General features: G+C 42.5%; 1 protein-coding gene across 1 annotated transcript in view; it reads right to left on the bottom strand.

The window, feature by feature from the left end:
* Positions 1-26,323, bottom strand: part of LOC126106596 (atypical kinase COQ8B, mitochondrial) — a 155,281-nt gene that overhangs the window by 91,655 nt on the left and 37,303 nt on the right. The window contains exons 3-4 of the mRNA XM_049912940.1: positions 23,564-23,718; positions 12,574-12,840 (exon numbers count right to left, since the gene is read on the bottom strand). Of these exons, the coding sequence (XP_049768897.1) occupies positions 12,574-12,840; positions 23,564-23,718 (422 nt within the window). The remainder of the gene's footprint in view (positions 1-12,573; positions 12,841-23,563; positions 23,719-26,323) is intronic.

The raw sequence follows: 26,323 nt of genomic DNA, 5'->3' as shown, positions 1-26,323 counted from the left end.
ATGCCATACATGCTAGAAGATGAAAATGAGCACCTGAAATGCAGCGAACAGTTGAAATTTTCCAATAGTGAGGAATCAAACATTTTGTTTCGGATATATTGACTGCCTCAGCGTAAAAAGTTGATAAAAGTCAAATTTCTGCAGCAAACCGACAAAACTAACTTCACTGCTCTACAAGGCGATTAATGCACGACTGTCAGAAAAGTGGAAATAAAATAAAATATGGAACTAATAACTTGTATTAACCTTCTGTAATTACGTGACTGTATTTTAATTCACTTGATAGCTCCTGGCCACAGAAATCCATTTTGTTTTCGTTTGATGTGAGAGTAGTAAATGAAGAGGAAACAGCAAAATCACGAAATGTAAACACGGGTCACGTGGAGACTACACACTTGCCCAATGTAACTCAGACTGCTCTGTGCATCAGCCTCGGATCTACAATATTTCCGAACCGGGGCAATACTAAGATAGGAGCGCCCCACCCCCCTGCCCCTCGAGCATTTGAGACACGACGTCAAAAATTTAAATATGTTCATTTTGTAGCGCACATCTTTCTGAAGAGTCTGACACATAAAACATATATGTTCGAGGAAATGTAAGACATGTTATTTGGTCTTAAGTGTGCCAGAGTGCAGTGCCACCCCTCTTCATGCAGCATTCTTCTATCGCACGTCACTGTATTTCGCTCTGTGGAATTGAAACGTGTATATTTTGTACTGGATGCCATCAAACTATATTAAGGACAGTGGAAATTAAAATGTCCTGTGGGACCTCTCCTGCTACCAGTCGCACGGTTTGACATCCTGCCCCTTCTTTTTTTTTTTACTAGCAATTGATAGTAGATGGGATTATTTGTAACCGGGAGAACAAGAACTCTTCAGAAAATTTGCACTCTTTATTGCCTGTTAGCTAATAACTTTCTGTTTTGGGTAATATAAAATTAAATATAGGATACATAAACCAGTAAAGACAACAGACAAGCAAGACAGTACACTTTTCTTCAATCCTTAGCTCCTAGCATTGTTTGCTCTCTAATCTTGCTACAGCTTTACATGGCGTGCTTTCCTTTTTGCGAAAGAATCTGTTACCTCATCAAAGTTTGTCAAACGTTTGGCTACATGAAAAATCGAAATATCGTTGTCTAATACTGCGTAAGCCGTTAATACAAATAGTACCGAAGACTGGTGTGGTTTCTCGGTCTGATTACGTCTATTTTGTCACTGTCTTGCAGATAAAACAAAATAGGCCTTTCTAACACTGCAGAAATTGTAACACATACCAAATAAACAAGACTGTTTTGGCACAAATGGTCATTCTTATAACACAACAGAATATAATTCACCAAGACCAACATACAATGCCTATTAGGCCTACTACAAGCAAATAGCTTAATGTTAGGAAATAGTTTCACATTTCATTCATACGCTCCAGTTTCTCGAGCATGAGATCAAAAGGTAGTAGTACAAGATTTTTATATAAATTTGGAATCGTCATGTTCTTCCCTAATTGGTGTGATGTCCCCGTTTCTTCTCCTTCCTCGTTCTAACAAACAATCTGGTCATGACTAATTCTGGAACTATTCCTGCCTTTGTCAAAATTTATTTGCCGGTTAACTTCACTAACCCTGCCAGAATCACCGGTTTAGTTATCCCTGATTATTCTCTGGTTAGGCGTTGTTATGTTCATACAAACCACTTTCCGCGCTACTTCCAGAATAGAAGTTAAGCGGCTGCTAGACGGGGACTGTACAACTGGCCCTTACTAACGTATCGGCCTGGCCAAAAATTTTCTGACAAAATTTCATTTTCTTGGATACACTGAGAAGATAATAAGTAATCTATCTTGCCCGTTATTCCTGTCAGTCGTTTATTTCAATAGTAATTATAACAACGTTGATCATTCGCAAATCCAGTCAACCACATAATCAGACTGTGGTTCAGCTTTACTCCACTCAGCTCGCATAACCCGTCCCCTTTTGCCTGCAGGAAAGTTTATTTCTAGTTGCAACGAGGATTCCCCTGACAGACATCATGTACACTATGCACGCATTCAAAAATTAACTTATGAATCATTCAGAAATCAATTTACAGAGTGTGTTCAAAAACCAACAAAGATGCGTTTCAAACTCATAAGGGTAATCGATAGTCCAAAGTGCACTGGATGCTAGGAGCTTTGTGAAACAAGGTTTTTTTATTCTCAAGAATATGAATTTGCCCCCCCCCCTCCCCCGTGCAATTGTCATCTGGGTCAGATAAATCGGTTTGCCCTCCCTCCCTGCTTACTGCGCATGCGTGGATCTGGCAGCTTGGGTGCGACAGTAAAATTTTTCCCGGTAGCATCTAGCTGCTTGCTGAGACTGCTTACACAGCCAACAGCCACATTTCTGTAGCCAGAAGGGGGAGAAGGTACAACTCATATGCCACTCAACTGCGCATGCGCATGAGCCCGCTCGTAACTGCTATAAAGAATCTAATTTAAACAGTTGTGACGTCACGCTCATCTGAGGCATTTTGTTGTTATGAAGCATTGCGTAGTCTTCCTAAAGCCTTTGACACATTTTGCCGTTGGAAAACGCTTGTATGAGCACAGTGTTTTGTTGGTGTATATGGCACATTTCCTTTGCAATTTATGTTTTATTTTCATATTTTTTTCTCGTTCATGTTTTATTGTTGTAGTATTATTCTGCAGTAGTGGGATACAGTAATAGCCTTTGCTAGAATATCGATTCTTACCCGTCAAGATTACAAAAATTTAACTCAAAACTAAAACAATGAAAAATTCCCGGAATTCTAAAAAATTCCAGGGTTTTTCCCAGTTTTCTCCCAGATGAAAAAACTCCCGGGTTTTTCCCAGATCGTATACACCCTGGCTGTGGATTGGGCAGCAAAGGAAGTTTCAATTAATAATGAATAATTCCACATATTTCCCATAGACTGTACTTTCCCAGACAAAAAAGATAATGATTCTGTTGCAGTAAAAGTATCTCCACCATTCCGAGTACATACCAAGTATCGCACAAAGTGTTTCGCAACACGACGTCTGATCTGTCCCTCTTCCCATGACTTAGACAGGGAACAAAATGCTGTGGTGTTGTATCTCTGCATTATAACAATTGTTCCCAACTGAAGAGATTGTTGGGGCCTTGTGACCACAAGCAGAAGAAAGTTTAATGTGCTTCATGTGGGATTCTCCTGCCACGGTACCACCAACTCTGAACAGGGGCTCTCCCTATGGTGCTAACCAGCCACAGAGCAATGGTTACCTGACCAGAAAAACATTGCCCAGAGTTGCTGTACACCAGCCATGACAGGCACATACAGTACTCCTTGGCTTGCATGGGGGATTTCCAGCTCTAACCCCCCTCCCCCCCCCCCCCCCCTCTCCCGCAATGGAATTGCTACCATGCTGGGTTTTTGGGTGCAGCATCACAGCAGAAAGAAGGATGCAAATAGAGAAAGGAACAAAAGCTGGAATATATGCTGCACTCAATGACCTTCCCTGCATGACCCGCACTTTTGTAAAATTTTGAGAAGGGGTAGCAAGTCAAACCCAACAAGGCGACCATATGGTTAAGAATGGATAGTTGTAGAATGTCAGAAGAGAAGAAATTAAGTGTCCAAAATCACGAACCAGATTTAAGCAAAATCGACACCAGGAAGACTGTCCGCTGAAGAAGAAACAACAAAAAAAGAATATTAGAAGGATAGACTTGCACACATAGAAAGGGAAGTAGTAACTTAAGGGTTAGGACGTATGGTGGCCAAGTGCATTCTCACGAAAGAGATATGAACTACCTGGGGGTAACTTGATAAGACTTCAAACTGGTGCAAAGAGTAGCAATTTGCTTTAAATGTTCAGAAATGTAAAACTGTACTCTTCTTCAAGTGAAAAAACAGGAGAAAACTTTGGCTACCATATCAGTACGTCAATAATGTGATTAGTCAACTCATAGAAATATCTAGGGGTGAATTTGGGAAACCAAAGAAAAATTTGTAGTAGGAATCAAAATTCAGGGAGAAAAAATAAAAGCTTTGAGGTTTGTTTACGACATTGTAATTCTGTGAGAGGCAGCAAATGACTAGAGCAGTTGAACCGAATGCACAGTGTCTTGAAAGGACGATTTAAGATGAACATCAACAGTAGAAAAACAAGGATAATGGAATGTAGCCAAATTAAACCAGGTGATGCACAGGTAGTTAGATTAGGAAATGAGGCACTTAAAGTAGTAGATGAGTCTTACTATTTGGGCAGCAAAATAAATTATGATGGCAGAAGTAGAGGGGATATAAAATGTAGACTGGCAACGACAAGAGAAGCTTTTTCTGAAGAAGAGAAATCTGTTATCATCAAATACAGATGTAAGTATTAGGAAATCTTTTCTGAAGGTAATTTGTCTGGATTGGTTGGTTGATTTAAAGGGGGGGGGGGGGACCAACTGCTTGATCACTGGTCCTTGTTCCTATTAAAACAATTCCACAAGGGAAAGAAAGAAAAAAAGAAGAAAAAAGAAAGAAAAAAAAACAAGACTTACAGTACAAAACCAGGAGAAAGGAAAAACCACAAGATCGACAGAAGGACAACAAACACTAAAATGGACAAAATAGGACAAGAAAACCAGAGAGGTGTGCAAGAAACAGGTGGAAGGGATTAAAACGAGAGAGCAGATGACCATGGCTGGCTGATCATGAGACTAAAAAAGATTAGCCAGCAACTCTGCAACACATTAAAACCTCCAGCCTAAAAGTACTAGGCTAGAGAACACAGAGGGACAAGGGACATGAGCTAAAGGTTAGATAGAACGATAAAACCCAGCCTCACATATAAAATGTAAAATTATGTCAGCCGAAGAAGCGTTGTCGGCTAAAATTAACAGTAACGAGTTCGATAACTTAAGATTTTATAGCAGGGTAGCCAAAGTAGGGCAGCAAAACAGAATATGGGCCACTGTCAACTGGGTGAAGCACCAACACTGAGGTCCGACTTCACAGTAGAGGAGGTAGCTGTGGGTCACCCAAGTGTGACCAATGCAGAGCCGGCAGAGGACCACATAGTCCCTGTGAGAGGCCCGCATGGAGGACTTGCGCACATTCATAGTCTACTTAACAGCACACAGTTTGTTGTACATACCAAGGTTAAACCATTCTGTCTCCTAAAGCCAAAAAACCTTGAGGTGTAATACTGAACGCAGGTCAGTTCCAGAGAGCCGATCTCCAGAAGCGGTTTCCGCGTAGCCTGTTTGGCCAGTCTGTCTGCAAGCTCATTGCCTGGGAATCTGATGTGTCCTGGGGTCCAGGCAAGGATGTCCTCTACTAAAGGATGGTGAGGGTAGCACTGGTCAATAGTTTGTAGGCTCCTCAATGAGTCACTACAGATAAGAAATGACTTGCCAGAGCATGAATGGATGTACTCAAGAGCACGAGATTCAGCCACCAGCTCTGCAGTGAAAAAACTGCAGCCACCTGGCAAGAAGCACTGTTCAAAATGTCCTTTGTAAACATAGGCGAAGCCAACATGACCACCAGCCATTGAGCCCCAGGACACGTCAAGAATAGAGGAGAAGTGACAGCTGCGGGAAGAACTGAGTCCTTAAGGCCATGCGAAAGGTCCAGATGAAGCTGCGGCCTAGGGATACACAATGGAGGTGTATGCGAATGGAGCTGGAGGGGAGGTGGTAAAGAAAGGACTCTAGTTCACACAGAAGGGATCGGGAGCGAACTGCGATCGTAAGCCCTGACGTGGCCTGCTGATGTGGGAGATGAAATGAACTGTCATCATTGGAATAAGGAGATGGTTATTGGGATGCTCAGGAGAACTATGAGTGTGTGCGACATAAATGGTGAGCAGTTGGGCACACCTGATCTGCAATGGAGGGACTCCAGCCTCCACAAGTACGCTGGTCACCGGACTCATCCTAAAAGCTCCTGTCGCTAGTTGAACTCCACAGTGATGTACTGTGTCTAGCAACCGCAATGCCGAGGGTGCCCCTGAACCATAAGCCAGACTCTCATAGTCCTGGTGGGATCGAACAAGGGCTCTGTAGAGCTGCAGCAGTGTAGAGCGATCTGCACCCCAGTTGGTGTTGCTCAGGCAGCGGAGGGCATCGAAGGGCTGCCAGCACTTGGCCTTAAGCTGACGAAGGTGAGACAACCAAGTCATTCGGGCATCGAAAACCAGTCCTAATAACTGATACGTCTCCACTACAGTGAGTGGATTATCATCAAGGTAAAGTTATGGTTTTGGATGAATGGTATGATGCTGACAGAACTGCATGATACACGGCTTCGGAGTTGAAAACTGACTGCGCCTTGTGGATGGCTCCCTGTAGGCATTGTTCAGCTACACTAGTACTGGAGGAGCAGTAGGAAATGCAAAAGTCATCTGCATACAGAAAGGTGAGAGATGGATGGCCCTACAGCTGCTGCTAGGCCGTTAATGGCCACTAAAAATAGAGCTCTGCGGGATCCTGTTCTCCTGGATATGGGGAAACTATGAGAGGCACCAACTTGGACATGGAAAGTACAGAGAGACACGAAGTTCTGGATAAAAATTGGGAGCAGGCCCCGGAGATCCCACTCATATAATGTGGCAAGGATATGAGCACAGGAACGACAACGCTCTCCCGCCATTGCAACAGGAATACGCCATTGCTCCAGGTGCAGTTGAAGATGACGAGGATATGTCACTGGCAATCAAACAAGAGATGTTTAATCATCTGAGTGTGGATCCAATCTGGCCCAGGACCTGTGTCGGGGAAATGAGCAAGGGCACCGAGGAGCTCCCACACAGTAAATGGAGCATTACACGGTTCACTGTTGCTGTGTAGTGAACGAGAGGAATTTCCCTTCCATCCGCCGTTTGAGGGTATGAAAGGTTGGTGGGAATTCTCCGACACAGAGGCCTGAGCATAGTGTGCAGCAAAGTGCTCGGCAAGTGCATTTGTGTTGGCAGATAACACTCCATTTATATGAATGCAGGGACACCTATCGTGGTCAGTTACCCAAAGACACATCAGCCCCACTGGCGGGTGTCCTGTTTCCCGCTGGCAGAAATGTGGGAAGGGAGTGACCCAAGTGACCCCTTCCGAGTGAGAGGAGCCGAAGAAGACTGATATTTCTCCAGATGAAAAGTGGGGACTGATGTCCCTGATGGTTTGGGGGGAGGGGGGGGGGGGCATTGCTCCTGAAGTAGGTGTAGCGAGAGCAACGGGGATAGGAGTGCTGCCCACCATCAAGGGGGCAGATGTAGTCTTATGGCCCTGAGGGCCAACTATAAATGATGGAACGGATGGGGTCACGAACCGTTGCTGTAGCGGTGGCATAAGAGGATGTCATGCGCACAGGATGTAGCCTGTCAAATTTCCTCTTAGTCTCAGTGTAGGTCAGTAGGTCCAGGATCCTGTATTCCATGATTTTTTTTGTTTCTGGAGAATTCTGCAGTCCACAACTGTGACATATGACGCTGGAAATACAGTGGGAAAACATATGCCTGAACTTCTGGCACTTAAAGCACTGCATCGCAGGAGGGATATATGACTGTACATCACATCGGTGTACCATCACCTTGACCTTCTCGGGTAATGCATCACCCTCAAAGGCACAGATGAAGGCACCGGTGGCCATCTGATTATCCTTTGGTCCCCCTATGGATGCACTGGACGAAATGAACACCTCGGCGCTCTAAGTTGGCATGCAGCTCACCATCTGACTGCAAAAAAAGGTCCCTGTGAAATATAAGACCCTGGACCATATTTAAGCTCCTATGGGGCATGATGGAAATAGAAACGTCCCCCAACTTGTTACAGGTGAGTAATGCACATGACTGGGCAGAGGATGCAGTTTTTATCAAGACTGACCCAGCATTTTCAACAATCCCTTCACCTCCCCAAACTTTTTCTCCAAATGCTCCACAAAAACACTGAGGCTTCAATGACACAAGCGATTCCCCATCAGCTCTCGTACAGAAGAGGTACTGAGGTGAATAAGGTTCGCTGCCATCCTTAGCCTGGCGTTTTTCCCATGGCATGGCCAGTGAGGGGAATGATATGGGGTCATACTTCTTTGCATTAAAGTGAGACCTTGACTGCTTAGAGACTGCTGGTGTTTGACCACCAACAAGAGATGATGATGTCCACTTCATGGTGTGTCATCTGCCCGGATGCCACCCACTCTGACCAGGGGCACTCCCAACGGGTGCCACCCAGCCTCAGCAAAGGCCACCTGGCAGGATGGCCATTGCCAGGAGTCCTGATGCTCCAGGTAGATGGGCATCTACTCCTTGGCACACGTGGGGAGTTAATGGCACAGGCATCAGCAGAGTGGTACCTGTGTAGTGAGGGGGCTACAACCAATAGGGTACATGGCAGCCCCACCATAACGGACTAGCTAGGAAGGTGTCCTCACCCAACAGCTGGAGAATGAGCAAAACTGCAAAGCCACATTGATAAAAAAAAATGCTGAAGGTCTCAGTGCACGATGGACACGATGCACCATGTAAGGCACCTTTCCCAGTTGGCTTGCTCTTCGGAAGAATTTTGGAGAATGGAGGTCAAACCCTACAGGGGACCATCACAGAAGGCCAAAACGTTTGAGACTCCTTTTAGCTGCCTCTTACGACAGGCAGGAATACGTCGGGCCTATTCTAACCCCCGGACCCGCTGGGGGTTTTTGAATGGAGTGTAGACACGTACGGAAGTGAAACATGGACAATAAACATTTGATGCAAGAAGAGAATAGGACTTTTGAAATGTGGTGCTACAGAAAAATGCTGAAGTCTAAATGGTTAGATTATGTAATTAATAAGGATGTAGAATTGGGAAGGAAAGAAATTTGAGGCACACCTTGACTAAAAGAAGGGATTGATTGAGGGAACACTTTCTGAGACATCAAAGGAACACAAACTTTTCATTGGAGGGAAATATGGGAGGTAAAAATCATATAGGGAGACCAAGAGATTAATACAATAAGCAGACTCAAAAGTATGTACTTTGCAGTAGTTATTTGGAGATGATGAGGCTTGCACAGTAGAGAGTAGCATGGACAGAACAACAACAACAGTAGGAAAGTGAATGATCACACAGGCTCACTCACTCACAGTTAAAACACATGGCAGAATTCAATTCATTGGCAGGATACAGGGAAAATGCAATGAGTCCTAAAATATTGCTCAAGTGTATGGGACCCAGGCCAAATAGGGCAAACAAATGATACTGGGTGTATTCAAAGAAGTACAGCATAAATGGCCAAAGATTTGTTTGAGTCATAGGAGAATATTATGCAAATGTTGAAACATTATCCCACGAAAGCCTGTTTACATAGTTCTGAGAATCGGTATGAGGTGAAGAATCTAGAGATAGTCTTTAGTCTACTACATACAACTCATATAGGGACTATGAAGATAAGATCTGATTGATTACAGTGCACACAGATGCATTTAAACAATGATTATTTCTGTGGTCTCTACATGACTGGAATAAGAAGAAACCCAAACATATGGACATTGGTACCACACTGAGTAACCCTACCATGCCTGTCACAGTGGTTTGCAGTGTGTGGATGTAGATAGGTGAAAAAAGGAAAATCAAATGTAAGCAAGTTACATCAGGCGATACCGGACGAAGTAGCTTAGACTATGATTTTTGCATTTGAGTAGCAAAAAATAGATGATGAGTTAAGTAAAGAGTACACATTAGGTCTACCAAGGAAAGCTTTTTTGAGAAAGAGAAATACTTTAACATCTAATATAAATATGAGGAAGAGGAAGTCGCCTTTGAAAATGTGTGTCTTAAGTGTGGCCTCGTACAGAAGAGAAATGTGGATGGTAAAAAAATTACATACAAAGACAATAGAAGCTTTTGAAATGTGATGCTCCAGAAAAATTATGAAGATTGTATGGGTAGATCAAATAATTTAAAGCTACTAAATGAAATTCAGGAGCAAACAGAATTCTTTTTTTCAGTTTACATTACATACAAAGACAATAGAAGCTTTTGAAATGTGGTGCTCCAGAAAAATTATGAAGATTGTATGGGTAGATCAAATAATTTAAAGCTACTAAATCAAATTCAGGAGCAAACAGATTTTTTTTTTTCCCCCAGTTTAGGGCCATTAGAGGCCATATTAAGTTAAGTCATTTCAAGTAGACTGTTGTAGCTTAAAAGTATTTCTTTCTTTCTTTCATCACTCGTCTTCTTTCCTCTTGTCCACATGCTGTTCTGCTTCCACTCCTCACGGAAACTGTTAAAGTTGTTTATCAGTGATGTTGCTTTACACAGATGTCCTCTTGATTCAGTCTAATGTTCTTGAGGTCCTCCCTCAGTTCCTTGAACCATTTATTGCAGACTTTAGGTCTGTTGTTTGGTACATTATAAATCTGCCTTATTAGTCAGTTTGCATCCATCCTGACCAGACATTCGCATAACTTACACTGTCGTTACCTTATTGAGTATCAGCCACTTGTTATACCTTTACAACACTTCTCTTCAGTCTATATTGTCCATCTGTTATCTTACAACCCACTATTTTCCAACAGATCTTGTGCTCAAACATTTTGGCTTCTCTCAGACCAGCCTCTCCTGTCATTCAAAGGCATTCACTTACATGTAGATATTTAATTTTGATCACAGTGTTTTGCTTCGCTTTCACTGAGCTTGCCTTTGTCTTGGACAGAACACACACCCTACGAAAAGGTCTTTGTGGCAAAAATTAATTAAAAGAAGGACTTGTTCACAGAGCACATTGTAAGACATCAGAGAATCATCAGTTTAGTAATAGAGGGGAAGTGTGGAGGTGATGGGATAGGAACTGCACAGGGAGACCAAGCAAGCAGTTTCAAATGGAAGCACGATGCAGTAGTTATGTGGAATGAAGAGGGTTGCATGACGTAGACTTATGTGGAGACCTACAGTAAACCAGTCTGCAAGCTGGCAACAACAATAACAACAACAAAGCAATGAGAGGGGAAAAAATCACAAGTTTTGACACGAGAAGTTGAACCAGCCACTTTTAAGTAAATAACCACTTACTTAACATGTGGATTGCTACATGTACAATAATGGATGTTCCACTGCTCAGTTAGGACAATACACAATTTAAAAAAAATTGTCAAAATTGCAGATTATTTTATGTGTGTCCATTATTTCAGTATTTCTGGGGGAAAAAATTGAGGATATTTGCAGATGACATGTAAATTTTGCATGACATGATGCTGGCATCTGCTGCTGCTGTTGTTGCACATTAGTTGTCACACAACGAGAATTAGAAACAACAAACTTGTTGTAGTCAATAGGTAAACCTTAAACAAAGCAAAGGAAGTGACTACACAAACAATATAAAAATTTTTCAGTTGCAATGCGTTTGTGAATGACAGAAGGGGCAGATCCATTTGGTGCAGGTTTCACAGAAAACTTCAGACCTTCCACATCTTCAAGGAATCTTTGCATAACACTCCTGGTATCTGTTTCACACTTTTACATTTCTATTCTCTTCCTCTCTGTAACTGTCAGGCAAAGGTGTTTTGTAATTTCTGAACTTGGACCAGGCAATTGTGGTAACCTCTGTTGGCCACTAGAGCATGTAATAAATCTTACTTAGTAGAAATTCCAATTAAATGTGTTGCGATTTCTACCCTGAAGTTATATATTTGCACTGTTTTCCCATTTGGTTTCTTATACAGCCCTAGAGGTGTTCAATAAAAAATTCAAGCAAACATAACAGCCAAACCTATCTAAAATAACTAAGGAACTATCGTAGAACCCAAATGACTTGCAAATTGCCTAACTGATAGCTTCCAGGAGCAGCAAAAACTTCATTTTTAATATTTCATGTAATTACTTGCCAATTTTCAAAATATAAAATGTTGTCATAATCTACTCACTAACAGGTATAATTTCATGTTAAAAGTTTAACACAAAAAGACAAGAATCACAATTAGAAACTGTGTACTTGTCTCGAGGCAGCATAGCTGACAGTGCCCAAGTCCAGTATTTTAGAATGAAAGCACTTTGTGGCTCCCGACAAACTTCACACTGAATTCCAAACCTTTACAAAATATTCTCAGTGACACTCCCCACAAAAAGGAAGAAGAAAAGTTTATCACCTACTACATTTTCACTGTTCGTGCTGTAAAACTTCAGTATCAGGCATGACATTTTAATTTATTACTTATTTAATACAACCTCTATTTGCAACACACATTGTAGACAGTATCTACATACATTTCTTAATGCAGCTGCAAAATTATACCTTCGCGCAACACAGAGATCAAGAGATATGATGTCATAAACATTGAGTTGTGTGAAAATCTAGCTTTTCTTGAAAATGAAGTGCAGTTTACTCAGACTATACTCATTCAGTGTTTGATAATGAGAGCAATTAGTGGCTTCCAACAAACTTTGAAAATAGTGTCAACACTTTCTCACTTACATGCTTGGATTCAAATATTTAACACTTTAACTCATTTTTAAAGTAATCAGACATTTGAAGCTGTTTTATACATAGGAATGTGATTCTTTAAGGGTTATTGGTACTGTACTAAACAGAGTAGAACTCGTAGCTGCCGGCAGGCTGGACTCACCTCCTGCCTCTTGCGCACATGGTGTGGCATGCCAGATCCCTTTGCCGCCACTGGTGGTGGTGGGGGTGGTGGTGGTGGTGGTGGTGGCACGGCCGGAGGCGGCTGCCCAGTCTGCACAGGCTGCGCAAGGTCTTCCGGCTGTAACCTGTCCGAGGGCGCAGGCGATTTTCGTACAGGTGGCACTCGTGCCCCTGTCAATAGTTCTTCTGCAGGTAAGGATGTTACAGCCTGTTCGTCTCTGGCAATTGGCCTCAGATGCTGATATTCCTGTAATGAGACAGGTTACACACACAATACTGTACTATCTATGCTGGCAGAAACAGAGAATGTTACACTGTGAAATATTAATCGTGTAACTGGTATTAAATGCAATAAAAGCTTCATGGGTTTCCCGTAGTACAGGATCACACTTCTGGTGAACTCTCCACACATCACAATCTATCTGCTTATATGGTTCAGTCACATTAATGGGACCACCGCCTATGTAAGACATCAAGTGCAATAACCACTTATAGACGGAAGGTGTCAGCATAGCAGTGGAGGTTACATAAAATGTGTTGGGGCGATGTGGAAAAAAGTGCAGTGGGATGAGTTTACCGTACACTTCTGGTGACCAAACTCCCCGGATTTAAACCCCATCGAGAATCTGTGAGACCAATGTCATCGGGCTGTTTGTACCGTGGAGCCTCGACTGAGAAATCTAGAGTAGCTGGCCATGATACTGGAGTCAGCATGGCCCTACATCCTGGTCTGTACATATATTTCCTTGTCTGCAGGGACCTTCCAGAACCTCACTACCTCTTGTCCTGCACATTTTATGGCAGTCCATGCTGTAAATGGTGGTTATTCAAGCTTTTGACAGATGTTCCATTAATGTGACTAGACAGTGTATATATATATCACCAGTGGGTATTTAAATCTAGCTATGGCTGCTCCAAAACAGTTTAATATTGAACATGAGCTTCTCCTTTTAATTTTGAAGAGATGTCTTATCATCTAATCTGCTAAGAGTTTCCAGAAAGCATTATTAAGGTGGTAAGTGAGATACACGTGTTGACAGTTTGTTTTAACTGAGATACAGGTTTCATCCTCAGTAGAGCTTAGCAATCAGCCTGTGATGCTGTAAGACAGGAGAGACAGCCTGCCTCATTCAGGTCAGTGGCACAGACAAGTTGCCAGCTACATAAACAATCATCCAGGCCACAGTTAACACTTTGTGGACAAAGCCTGAGCATAGCTCGGACCACAACTGGCAGTTAAAAAGATCACGTCCAAGTATAGGTCAGGCCGCAGTTTTCTCAATGTGCGAGTCCTGAACTTATTGCCTGTAAGAACAGGATGTCTTGCTACCTGTCCCATGACTGGTGCTGCCTTCTGTTGTCAATTTCTAGAATTATTTCAAGAGAAACATTAGTACATGTAACAGCTGCTTTCGTGAATGCCTAGGCCAATATGATTGTATCTGATATAATTTTGGGCATGTACTTGTTACATTTCACAGGTTGCTGAAATTCTATTACAAATACACCATGTTTGTTAAGTGACCAAGAAATTTTGGAAGCTCAGAAGGAAGAAATTTCTCAATAGCTCACCTCACACTTTTTTGGAAGTGTATTTATACTTATAAACCTTGAAGATCGGTTGTTTTCTTGGGATGTGTCACTCTTGAAGATACATCAATTACATATATGCCAGTAACACTTTCGATGATGGCATAAATGGCCAGTTTCCAAGACCTGATATTCTTCTAAGCAGTTAGTCTCCAAAGTGTTAAATTGTTGTGAAGTGGCTGTTGCAAGATTTAAATGGCCACCGCCAACACGTTACAAGGAGATGGACTGTGATAAACCAGCACTTCGGCAGAAGATGGAAACAGACAGTAACCTTTCTGAGTAGTAGGGCTCATACTGTGAACTTGTGCAACAACCATGAAGATTTTATTGCACCGACATGTTGTGAAAACTTTTGAAGATAGGTATTATATGATTAAACTAACATCATGATGAGATGTGATCCCTACAGACTAGAATAAATTTTGATAATCATTGTGCCATTGAATGTCTTCTTGAGGAACTTTCCACTATGCTTGAAACACATGCTGAGTCAGTTCATGCAAACTTCAGGCTGGAGGATTTCACAAAGGTATACACAGTTCCATAGTGCTCTACAAGTGACAAATCAGGTGACCAGGTAGGCCAGTCAAGGATCTGTACATCCATATCAACATCTACATCTATATCGATATGGTTATAATAGAAGGAAACATTCCACGAAGGAAAAATATACTTAAAAACAAAGATGATGTGACTTACCAAATGAAAGTGCTGGCAGGTCGACAGACACACAAACGAACACAAACATACACACAAAATTCAAGCTTTCGCAACAAACTGTTGCCTCATCAGGCAAGAGGGAAGGAGAGGGAAAGACGAAAGGATGTGGATTTTAAGGGAGAGGGTAAGGAGTCATTCCAGTCCCGGGAGCGGAAAGACTTACCTTAGGGGGAAAAAAGGACGGGTATATACTCGCACACACACACACACACACACACACACACACACACACACACACACACACACACACACACACACACACACACACACACACACACATATCCATCCACACATATACAGACACAAGCAGACATATTTAAAGACAGAGTTTGGGCAGAGATGTCAGTCGAGGCAGAAGTGCAGAGGCAAAGATGTTGTTGAATGACAGGTGAGGTATGAGTGGCGGCAACTTGAAATTAGCGGAGATTGAGGCCTGGTGGATAACGGGAAGAGAGGATATATTGAAGAGCAAGTTCCCATCTCCGGAGTTCGGATAGGTTGGTGTTAGTAGGAAGTATCCAGATAACCCGGACGGTGTAACACTGCGCCAAGATGTGCTGGTCGTGCACCAAGGCATGTTTAGCCACAGGGTGATCCTCATTACCAACAAACACTGTCTGCCTGTGTCCATTCATGCGAATGGACAGTTTGTTGCTGGTCATTCCCACATAGAATGCATCACAGTGTAGGCAGGTCAGTTGGTAGATCACGTGGGTGCTTTCACACGTGGCTCTGCCTTTGATTGTGTACACCTTCCGGGTTACAGGACTGGAGTAGGTGGTGGTGGGAGGGTGCATGGGACAGGTTTTACACCGGGGGCGGTTACAAGGGTAGGAGCCAGAGGGTAGGGAAGGTGGTTTGGGGATTTCATAGGGATGAACTAAGAGGTTACGAAGGTTAGGTGGACGGCGGAAAGACACTCTTGGTGGAGTGGGGAGGATTTCATGAAGGATGGATCTCATTTCAGGGCAGGATTTGAGGAAGTCGTATCCCTGCTGGAGAGCCACATTCAGAATCTGATCCAGTCCCGGAAAGTATCCTGTCACAAGTGGGGCACTTTTGTGGTTCTTCTGTGGGAGGTTCTGGGTTTGAGAGGATGAGGAAGTGGCTCTGATTATTTGCTTCTGTACCAGGTCGGGAGGGTAGTTGCGGGATGCGAAAGCTGTTGTCAGGTTGTTGGTGTAATGCTTCAGGGATTCCGGACTGGAGCAGATTCGTTTGCCACGAAGACCTAGGCTGTAGGGAAGGGACCGTTTGATGTGGAATGGGTGGCAGCTGTCGTAATGGAGGTACTGTTGCTTGTTGGTGGGTTTGATGTGGACGGACGTGTGAAGCTGGCCATTGGGCAGGTGAAGGTCAACATCAAGGAAAGTGGCATGGGATTTGGAGTAGGACCAGGTGAATCTGATGGAACCAAAGGAGTTGAGGTTGGAGAGGAAATTCTGGAGTTCTTCTTCACTGTGAGTCCAGATCATGAAGATGTCATCAATAAATCTGTACCAAACTTTGGGTTGGCAGGCCTGGGTAACCAAGAAGGCTTCCTCTAAGCGACCCATAATAGGTTGGCGTACGAAGGGGCCATCCTGGTACCCATGGCTGTTCCCTTTAATTGTTGGTATGTCTGGTTTTCAAAAGTGAAGAAGTTGTGGGTCAGGATGCAGCTGGCTAAGGTAATGAGGAAAGAGGTTTTAGGTAGGGTGGCAGGTGATCGGCGGGAAAGGAAGTGCTCCATCGCAGCGAGGCCCTGGACGTGCGGGATATTTGTGTATAAGGAAGTGGCATCAATGGTTACAAGGATGGTTTCTGGGGGTAACGGATTGGGTAAGGATTCCAGGCGTTCGAGAAAGTGGTTGGTGTCTTTGATGAAGGATGGGAGACTGCATGTAATGGGTTGAAGGTGTTTACATGCAGTCTCCCATCCTTCATCAAAGACACCAACCACTTTCTCGAACGCCTGGAATCCTTACCCAATCCGTTACCCCCAGAAACCATCCTTGTAACCATTGATGCCACTTCCTTATACACAAATATCCCGCACGTCCAGGGCCTCGCTGCGATGGAGCACTTCCTTTCCCGCCGATCACCTGCCACCCTACCTAAAACCTCTTTCCTCATTACCTTAGCCAGCTTCATCCTGACCCACAACTTCTTTACTTTTGAAAACCAGACATACCAACAATTAAAGGGAACAGCCATGGGTACCAGGATGGCCCCTTCGTACGCCAACCTATTCATGGGTCGCTTAGAGGAAGCCTTCTTGGTTACCCAGGTCTGCCAACCCAAAGTTTGGTACAGATTTATTGATGACATCTTCACGATCTGGACTCACAGTGAAGAAGAACTCCAGAATTTCCTCTCCAACCTCAACTCCTTTGGTTCCATCAGATTCACCTGGTCCTACTCCAAATCCCATGCCACTTTCCTTGATGTTGACCTTCACCTGTCCAATGGCCAGCTTCACACGTCCGTCCACATCAAACCCACCAACAAGCAACAGTACCTCCATTACGACAGCTGCCACCCATTCCACATCAAACGGTCCCTTCCCTACAGCCTAGGTCTTCGTGGCAAACGAATCTGCTCCAGTCCGGAATCCCTGAAGCATTACACCAACAACCTGACAACAGCTTTCGCATCCCGCAACTACCCTCCCGACCTGGTACAGAAGCAAATAATCAGAGCCACTTCCTCATCCTCTCAAACCCAGAACCTCCCACAGAAGAACCACAAAAGTGCCCCACTTGTGACAGGATACTTTCCGGGACTGGATCAGATTCTGAATGTGGCTCTCCAGCAGGGATACGACTTCCTCAAATCCTGCCCTGAAATGAGATCCATCCTTCATGAAATCCTCCCCACTCCACCAAGAGTGTCTTTCCGCCGTCCACCTAACCTTCGTAACCTCTTAGTTCATCCCTATGAAATCCCCAAACCACCTTCCCTACCCTCTGGCTCCTACCCTTGTAACTGCCCCCGGTGTAAAACCTGTCCCATGCACCCTCCCACCACCACCTACTCCAGTCCTGTAACCCGGAAGGTGTACACAATCAAAGGCAGAGCCACGTGTGAAAGCACCCACGTGATCTACCAACTGACCTGCCTACACTGTGATGCATTCTATGTGGGAATGACCAGCAACAAACTGTCCATTCGCATGAATGGACACAGGCAGACAGTGTTTGTTGGTAATGAGGATCACCCTGTGGCTAAACATGCCTTGGTGCACGACCAGCACATCTTGGCGCAGTGTTACACCGTCCGGGTTATCTGGATACTTCCTACTAACACCAACCTATCCGAACTCCGGAGATGGGAACTTGCTCTTCAATATATCCTCTCTTCCCGTTATCCACCAGGCCTCAATCTCCGCTAATTTCAAGTTGCCGCCACTCATACCTCACCTGTCATTCAACAACATCTTTGCCTCTGCACTTCTGCCTCGACTGACATCTCTGCCCAAACTCTGTCTTTAAATATGTCTGCTTGTGTCTGTATATGTGTGGATGGATATGTGTGTGTGTGCGCGAGTATATACCCGTCCTTTTTTCCCCCTAAGGTAAGTCTTTCCGCTCCCGGGACTGGAATGACTCCTTACCCTCTCCCTTAAAATCCACATCCTTTCGTCTTTCCCTCTCCTTCCCTCTTTCCTGATGAGGCAACAGTTTGTTGCGAAAGCTTGAATTTTGTGTGTATGTTTGTGTTCGTTTGTGTGTCTGTCGACCTGCCAGCACTTTCATTTGGTAAGTCACATCATCTTTGTTTTTAAGTATATTTCTACATCTACATCTGCATACATCCCCTGCAAGCGATCGTAAAATGCAAGGTGGAGGGTATTCTGTCACTCTGCTAGCCATTTCCTTTCCTGCTCCACTCACAAATAGAGTGATGGAAAAACTGACTGTCTATATGCCCTCTTAGGGGACGATAATTTCTTGTAACTTATTTTCATGGTCCTTATGCTAATTGTATGTTGGTGACAGTAGAATCATACTGGGGTCAGTTTCAAATGCTGGTTCTCCAAACTTTCTTAATAGTGTACCTCAAAAAGAAAATCACCTTCCCTCCAGGATCCTCATTTGAGTTCCTAAAGGATCTCCGGAATATTTATGTGCTGGTCAAACCTAACAGTAACAACTCTAGCAGCCCACCTCTGAATTGCTTCAATGACTTTCTTTAATTCAACCTGGTGGGGATGCCAGAGACTCAAGCAGTATTCAAGAATGGGTTGTACTTGCATCCTATGAGTGTTAGAGCACACTTTTCTAAAATCCTCCCATTAAACTGGAGTCGACGATTCACCTTACCTGCTCATTTCATTTCATACCACTCTGCAGCATTACGCCTAGATATCTAATCGATGCAACTGTCAAGCGGCACACTACTAATGCTGTTCTCTAATATTACAGGTTTGTTTCTCCTACTCCTCTGCATTACCTTACAATTTTCTATATTTAGAGCTAGCTGTCATTCATCACACCAACTAGAATTGTTTTACAAGTCATCTCGTATCATCCTACAGTCACTCAACAATAGCACCTTCCCACAAACCATGGAATCGTCAGTGAACAGCCACAGATTGCCCCTCACTCTGTTCGTCAGATCATTTTTGTATAAAGAAAATAATAGTGGTCCAATTACACTTCCCTGAGCACTTATGATGATACCTTTGTCTCTGACAAACACTCGCTGTCAAGGACAACATACTGAGCTCTGTTACTTAATAAGTCTTCAAATATGGGGACCTATTCCATATGCCCGTATCTTCGTAAACAGTCTGAGGTGTGGCACTGTGTCAAATGCTTTACAGAAATATAGGCCTACGTAATCTACCTGTTGCCCTTCATCCGTAGTTCACAAGATACCATGTGAGAAAAGGGCAAACTTAGTCTAGCATGAGCTATGCTTTCTAAAACTGTTCTGATTCGTGGACAGAAGCTTTTTCATGTAGAGGAAATTTGTTATATTCAGACCTACAATATGTTCAAGAAATCTGCAGCAAACCAATTTAAGGATATTCTTCTGTAATTTTGCAGGTCCATTCTTTTACCCTTCTTACATACAGGAGTCACCTGAACTTGTTTCCAGACACTTGGGACTTTACATCTGTTGAGATATTCACAATAAATGCAAGCTAAGTAAGGCATTCATGTTGCAGAATACTCTTTGTAACATTGGATAGGGATTCCATCCAGACCTTAAGGTGTTTGTGATGTAAACTGCAAAGTGGGGTCTTGCATTATCTTTCTAGAATATGCTATTTGATACCCCAATCATGAAGGAACGACAACAGGGCCTGTCATTCCCGCTGCATATTGACAAGCATCCATACTCCCTTAAACAATGACCACAACAGCCTATATTCATAACAATAGCTCCCCACATCACAACTTCAGAAGCTACAGTGGCACACGTCTCGAGAATCACTGCATCCTGTGACCTTCAGCAAAGTCATCTACAGATGTAGCATCAGTCCGACTTCTGCACACACGAACTAGATTCATTGCTGACCACCACAAAATGACACTCAATATCTCAGTGGACTCTGGCTCTACACCACGCAAGTCTCTGCTGGCAGTGGTATTGTGTCTGCGACAAACGACACGTGGCAATTCTCCGTCTCAATTCGGCTACCAGTATTCTGTTCCCCGCAGTTCATTGTGACACACTGCCCGTAACAACTACCAAGATTTCAGCTGCCGCCAGAGCCCGTAAAAAAATCCTATGATCTCCCAGTGTAGGTCTTCTGGAAGGACCTGTGCCTACTCTCCTTGCCACACTGTTGTCCCGAGTCCACTCATTCTGCAGTCGTTACACTCCAACCGACTGTCTTTGCGATCTGTTGGTACGGTGCTCCCACGTCCCTCATGCCAATGACTATGTCTTTCTCAAAGTCTCAAAGATAGAGATAAGTTGGCATGTGCACAAGCACTGTGCATGCTGTGTTGTCACGTCTACCTGAAGAGTTTCAGTAATGTTAAGAAACATTCAGTATCCACCACTCTTCAACTACAGGAATAGCTTTTTCCTGTACTGAAAAATCAGCTCATATAATGACAAAATTTTAATCACCATACAACTTTCCGCAGATACGGTAATACTGCAATGTCACATTGGTGGCATTCAGTCAAAGTGTCACTTACATTCCACTTCCCATTTTTGTCAATATAGTATGTAAAAGTAATTACTGAATCACTGATTTTTATTAACACACTGGAGCCGAATGCGTGCACAGTGTAGTCAATATTAGGATACTGGGCATATTTACTATACTTTAAATTTTTTAATACTAATTTGCTAATGTTCTTATCCATTAGAAATTGTGTCGGTTTGAGCTTACCTCTTTCATCTTTAGAAATGGATACATGTGATTCACTAGTAAGGTACACATGAACTTTTTGATGTAATTCAAAGCATACTACTTTAAACAATCTCCTGTTTTTTCCTTGGATGCAAAACATTCCCATCATTCGCAATGGGGGAGGGGGGGGGGGGGTAGTTTATGGAATTGGAGGCATCTGTCACACAATGTCAAACACACCACTTAGGGATAATGTGTTTTACAGTGAAGCAGATTTTTGTCGCTTTTACAATTTAGAAAATGTTAACTGAATTTTAAACGAACAGTGGAAACTATGGGAGAGAATAACAACATGAAATGGACAGAAATGGGGAGTGGAGGCAGCTGTCTTTGGGCCTTCTCTACTTATTTCTTCCCCCCCTCCCAACAGTCTCCTGACTCTGCATCTAGCAATCTAGCAGCTCATATTGTTCCCAACACATCCTGCACACTCCCACATCATCTTCCCGACACCTACCCTGCTCTCTCCCCCCCTCCGGGCCCCTGCTACTTCCTCACCCTCACCACCCACCCCAGTAGATTGCTGCTCACATCAGACAGTCATTGTCACAGTCGTGCGCCAGCACCCGGAGATAGTGGCCTTGTGAGTGTGATTTGTGAATGTGTCCCTGTTTGTGTGTGTGTGTGTGTGTGAGAGAGAGAGAGAGAGAGAGAGAGAGAGAGAGAGAGAGAGAGAGAGAGCAGGGGGGGGGGGGGGGGGGTTCTATTTCAGAAGGATGTTTTGTCCAAAAGCTTAAATATTTAGCAATGTTTTTCATTGTGCCTGTCTGCACCTCTTCTCCTCTTTATGGTGAGTATTGATCTACTCTTTTCATACTGATATAACTAAATTTTTAGTCAGTGATTTATAGCACACAACAGTATCATTAGAAAGGAAATATGCTTTTCATTCTGCAAATATATCTGCAGAACATCAGCAAAGTACTGCCTGTTTAATACTAAAAATAGTCATTGAGGGACAAAATTTTTTGAAGCACTCAGGAACTCAAAGATCTTTGTGACATGGTCTTCAGTGTTGCCTGAAGTCTTTTTCTTGCTGCCTCTGCCACAGTCTTCTCTCATTCCCAACACACTTACTGCTTCCAGTTGGGTTTGTCTTCTTTCTGTCCGTGGCAGTTTCCCGAGAAAATGACATGCTGCGATTCTATCTGCACTTGCACCTTCAGATGCTCGACTTGCATCTTTAACTAGATAAACTTCTTTTTCACCAACTGCTTTACTAAATATCAAATAAAAACTGCTAATTGTCTTTGGAAAACTAGTCATTTTTGCCTGAGAGAGCATCCAGTTCTGGGTCACTAGTCGCGAGGCCTTCAATTTCCAAGTTTGGTAAGTTACGTCTACAAGCCATTTTACCTGAATTTCACTACCTACACAATTTCGTACAATTTTCAACGCAGAAATAATGATACACAGCACAGAACGTAAGCTCCGACAACACTTTTAGTAAGCGCACAAGTCAAATAATACTGAATACGAATAACGGAATTCTGCTGCCCCCTAAGAATAAATAGTGCGATTATGAAAAACCTAACAACTACTCTCGTAACACATAAACATATAATACACATACAAATGGCAACTAATTAAGTTGTTGAGCTGAGTTGCTGTCTCTGTTTTGTGGACAATATTTCATTGACCGATCCAATTATCTTCTTGAGGTGCTGTGAATTCTGCTGTTGTGTGTACTAGCTGCCTGGACTCCAACACTACTGAACTACTGTTGATATCACACCACACTTTTACAGTGGATTGTGAATATGATTTCCACTGCCCACTATGTCCTTTGATGCTCCTTCATATTTCACAGCCCACACTGACATTCTGTGAGGTTTCAGTTTAAACAAGGCTCACATTCTGGCATTCAATTTATTAAGATCTCACTGGCCATCATATCCATCAGAGCTGGGAAGCACTTAAAGAATGTGCATTCATGGAATATTAGTGTGGACCTCGAAAAACAAAGGGCCATCCGAGACCGCAGCAGGTGAGTGGGCGTCGAAGTTGAACTCTGCTATTAGTAGCGACGTGAGCCCGACAATTGTTGACAGTCTGGTTTGAGTTTAGGCAGTAAATAGATATAACAGCAGGACTCACAGTACCTGAAGAAGGTGATTTAATTAGGCAATGAAACATTGTGAATATCAACCACACAGGGAGAACATGTCATCAGTATCCATTATTGCAACAAACGGCTTCATGTTCACATAAGTTTGTCAAATTTGAAATTTCTAGCAATTTCTGTCATTGTGCTTGGGTTATTACTTTGACAGTTTTTATTTATTTATTTATTCCTTACCTTCTCATCAGTTAAAACTGTCTTCTTGTCATGTATTCCTGCTGCAATGGAGGACTTTGTTGCAACATCATCAAACTGCAAGATGTTTGGATCATAGAGATTCAGTTCACTTAACTCTTCTGCAGTTGCTAACGGTGGAGCTGGTGTAGAAATCTCTGTTGAAAAAAATTATACAGTAATACAGCAAAGGCAAAATCACTAAGGTTTTTATTTGAATCCAATACTAATTCACAAATACACTTGCATCTTATTGAATCAGTGTGTATATTGACCAAGTTGTGACAGAAACTAAAGAAAAAATTGGAAAGAGAAGTTCAAGGAGAAGAAACTAAAACCTTGAGGTTGTTAATGACATTTCAATTCTGCCAGAGATGGCAAAGAGTATGGAAAAACAAGTGAATGTAACGGATAGGATCTTGAAAAAGAGATTATAAAATGAACACCAACAAAGGCGAAACAAGGACAATAGAGTGTAGTCGAGTTACATCAGGTGATGTTAAAGGAATTATATTTGGAAATGAGACACTAAAAGTAAGAGGAATTTCATTCTTTGGACAGCAAAACAAGTGACAACAACTGAAGTAGGATGACATAAAATGCAGACTGGCATTAGCAAGAAAATTATTTTTAATAAAAGGGAAATTTATTAACATCAAATAAAAATGTAAGTGTTTCGAAGTATTTTCTGAAGCTATTTGTCTGGAGTGTAGCCCTGTATGGAAACGAAATGTGAATGATAAGCAGTTCAGACAAGAAGAGAACAGAAGGTTTTAAAATGTGATACTACAGAAGAATGCTGAAGGTCAGGTGGATAGACTGGAGAACTTATGAGGAGGTACTGAGTCAAACTGGAGAAAAAAGAAATGTATGGCACAGCTTGGCTACAAGAAGGGATTGGTTGATAGGGCACACCCTGAAATGTCAAGGAATCATCGTTTTGGTAATAGGAGAGAGAGTCGGGAGTACATAATTTTAGAGGGAGTCAAACACTTGACTGCGGTAAGCAGGTTCAAATGGGTGTACGGTACAGCAGTTACGCATATATGAAGAGGCTTGCACAGGGTAGGCTAGTGTGGAGAGCTGCATCAGATCAGTCTTTGGACTAAAGACTACAACAATAAATAATCAATCATAAATAATCAGTTACAACAACAGGATTCCTTATTCTGCTAAGCAATCTTGCTTCATTCTTGTAATTAATGGCTTCACAGCACAACCTTCTTACTTTATTCTCAACTGATCTCTCAAACACGGACCTCACTGCCTGAGCAGAACATGATAGGCTGTACAAACACTGACAAGAATACCCAATCATTGGTTTGCTTAGTAGGCTTTGGAGTGATTGTGAACTTCTTAGACCTGCTGGAATAATGTAAATGTTAATTTTGGGCAAGTGTCAGATGGGTTTTGCTCACTCTGAGATAGAACAGGTGAAGAAGGAAGGTTGCAAGAATCATACGTGACAAAAGCATTTTCTACAACAAGAGCCAGTAACTAACACCCAAAAGTATAAACACTGACACCAGAAAAACGTTCATGAAAAACTATGTTCAGAGTCCACCTCTGTACAAATGCAAAACTTGCACAATATGGAAGAAAAGTACGAAATGATTAGAAGCCTTTAAAATGGAGACTGTGGAAGATTAGGTGGATCGATCGAGAGAGTAAAGAAGGCGCTCTCCGACAAATCGATGAGGAAAATTACCTAAAGATGAATAAAAAGAGACAGAAAGATCGGTCACACATTGAGAAGTGAGTTATTGGTAAAAATTTCAGTTGAGGGTACAGGAGGAAGGAAATGATCATAGTGCATTGCACTAAAATCTTTCTAATTGCACAATGCCGCAATACGAAAAGGTTTAACTAAATACATGACTGATTTTCAAAATTCATTGGCTTTGTACATTTCTAAGGGATGGCCACACAACTGTCACATTATCCTGTCACTGTTCTGTTAGCTTCTTACAACTTGATTAAATTATAGGCAGGATTACAACTGACAGCATGAATAACAGTCCTTACCATTAGCTTGGTACTGTTTAGACATGAAAATGTTTACTGAATCCTTTCTTAACAGGGAATATAATGCAGACTGCATCGTGACTTCTAATAAGAATGCTCTACTGTCCGAATCTCCAAGTTGCTGTTCAAAGTTAAATATCAGAGTTGGCTGCAGATAACTTTACACAGTCCACAAACCCATGCTCAAATTTCACATATCACGACACTGCCGTTCAGAGTAATAGTCCACGAGTAGAACTGTGAAAAAAATTCTCCACATTCCCGAACTCCAGCAGTAATTCTACAATTCCCTAGACTTGTTGCCCACATAATTTTAAATATTTTAACTGAAATTGACATGCTGCTCATCAGTCCACACATCTTCATTCACCAATCTCTCAAAGTGAACTGCCCCAGAACAATATGGCCGCTGCCCTTATATAGACATCATAAAACCACAAAATTACACATACTGCAAATATTACTATAAAAACTACACATATAAACATTATGTGGTTCAAACTTGTCAGCGGATTTCTTTGAGTTGTTAAAAATACCAGTTTCATTGTCTACTCATTAAAAAAAAAAAAAAATAAAAATTAGTGTAATGTTTCTCATAGGTTGCACACAAAGTTTACAATGAATAAAACTTACATTAAACTTATTGCACCTGTAAGTATTATACATTAAGTAGGGCTAGAATTTAATCTGCATTTCCTTGGTACCATTAATTTTTTCCTAGGGTCTTCAGTTTTTGAG

The sequence above is a fragment of the Schistocerca cancellata genome, chromosome 10 (genome assembly GCF_023864275.1).
Source record: "Schistocerca cancellata isolate TAMUIC-IGC-003103 chromosome 10, iqSchCanc2.1, whole genome shotgun sequence".
In the NCBI taxonomy this organism is placed as follows: domain Eukaryota; kingdom Metazoa; phylum Arthropoda; class Insecta; order Orthoptera; family Acrididae; genus Schistocerca; species Schistocerca cancellata.
This window is presented reverse-complemented; position numbering and strand designations above follow the sequence as displayed.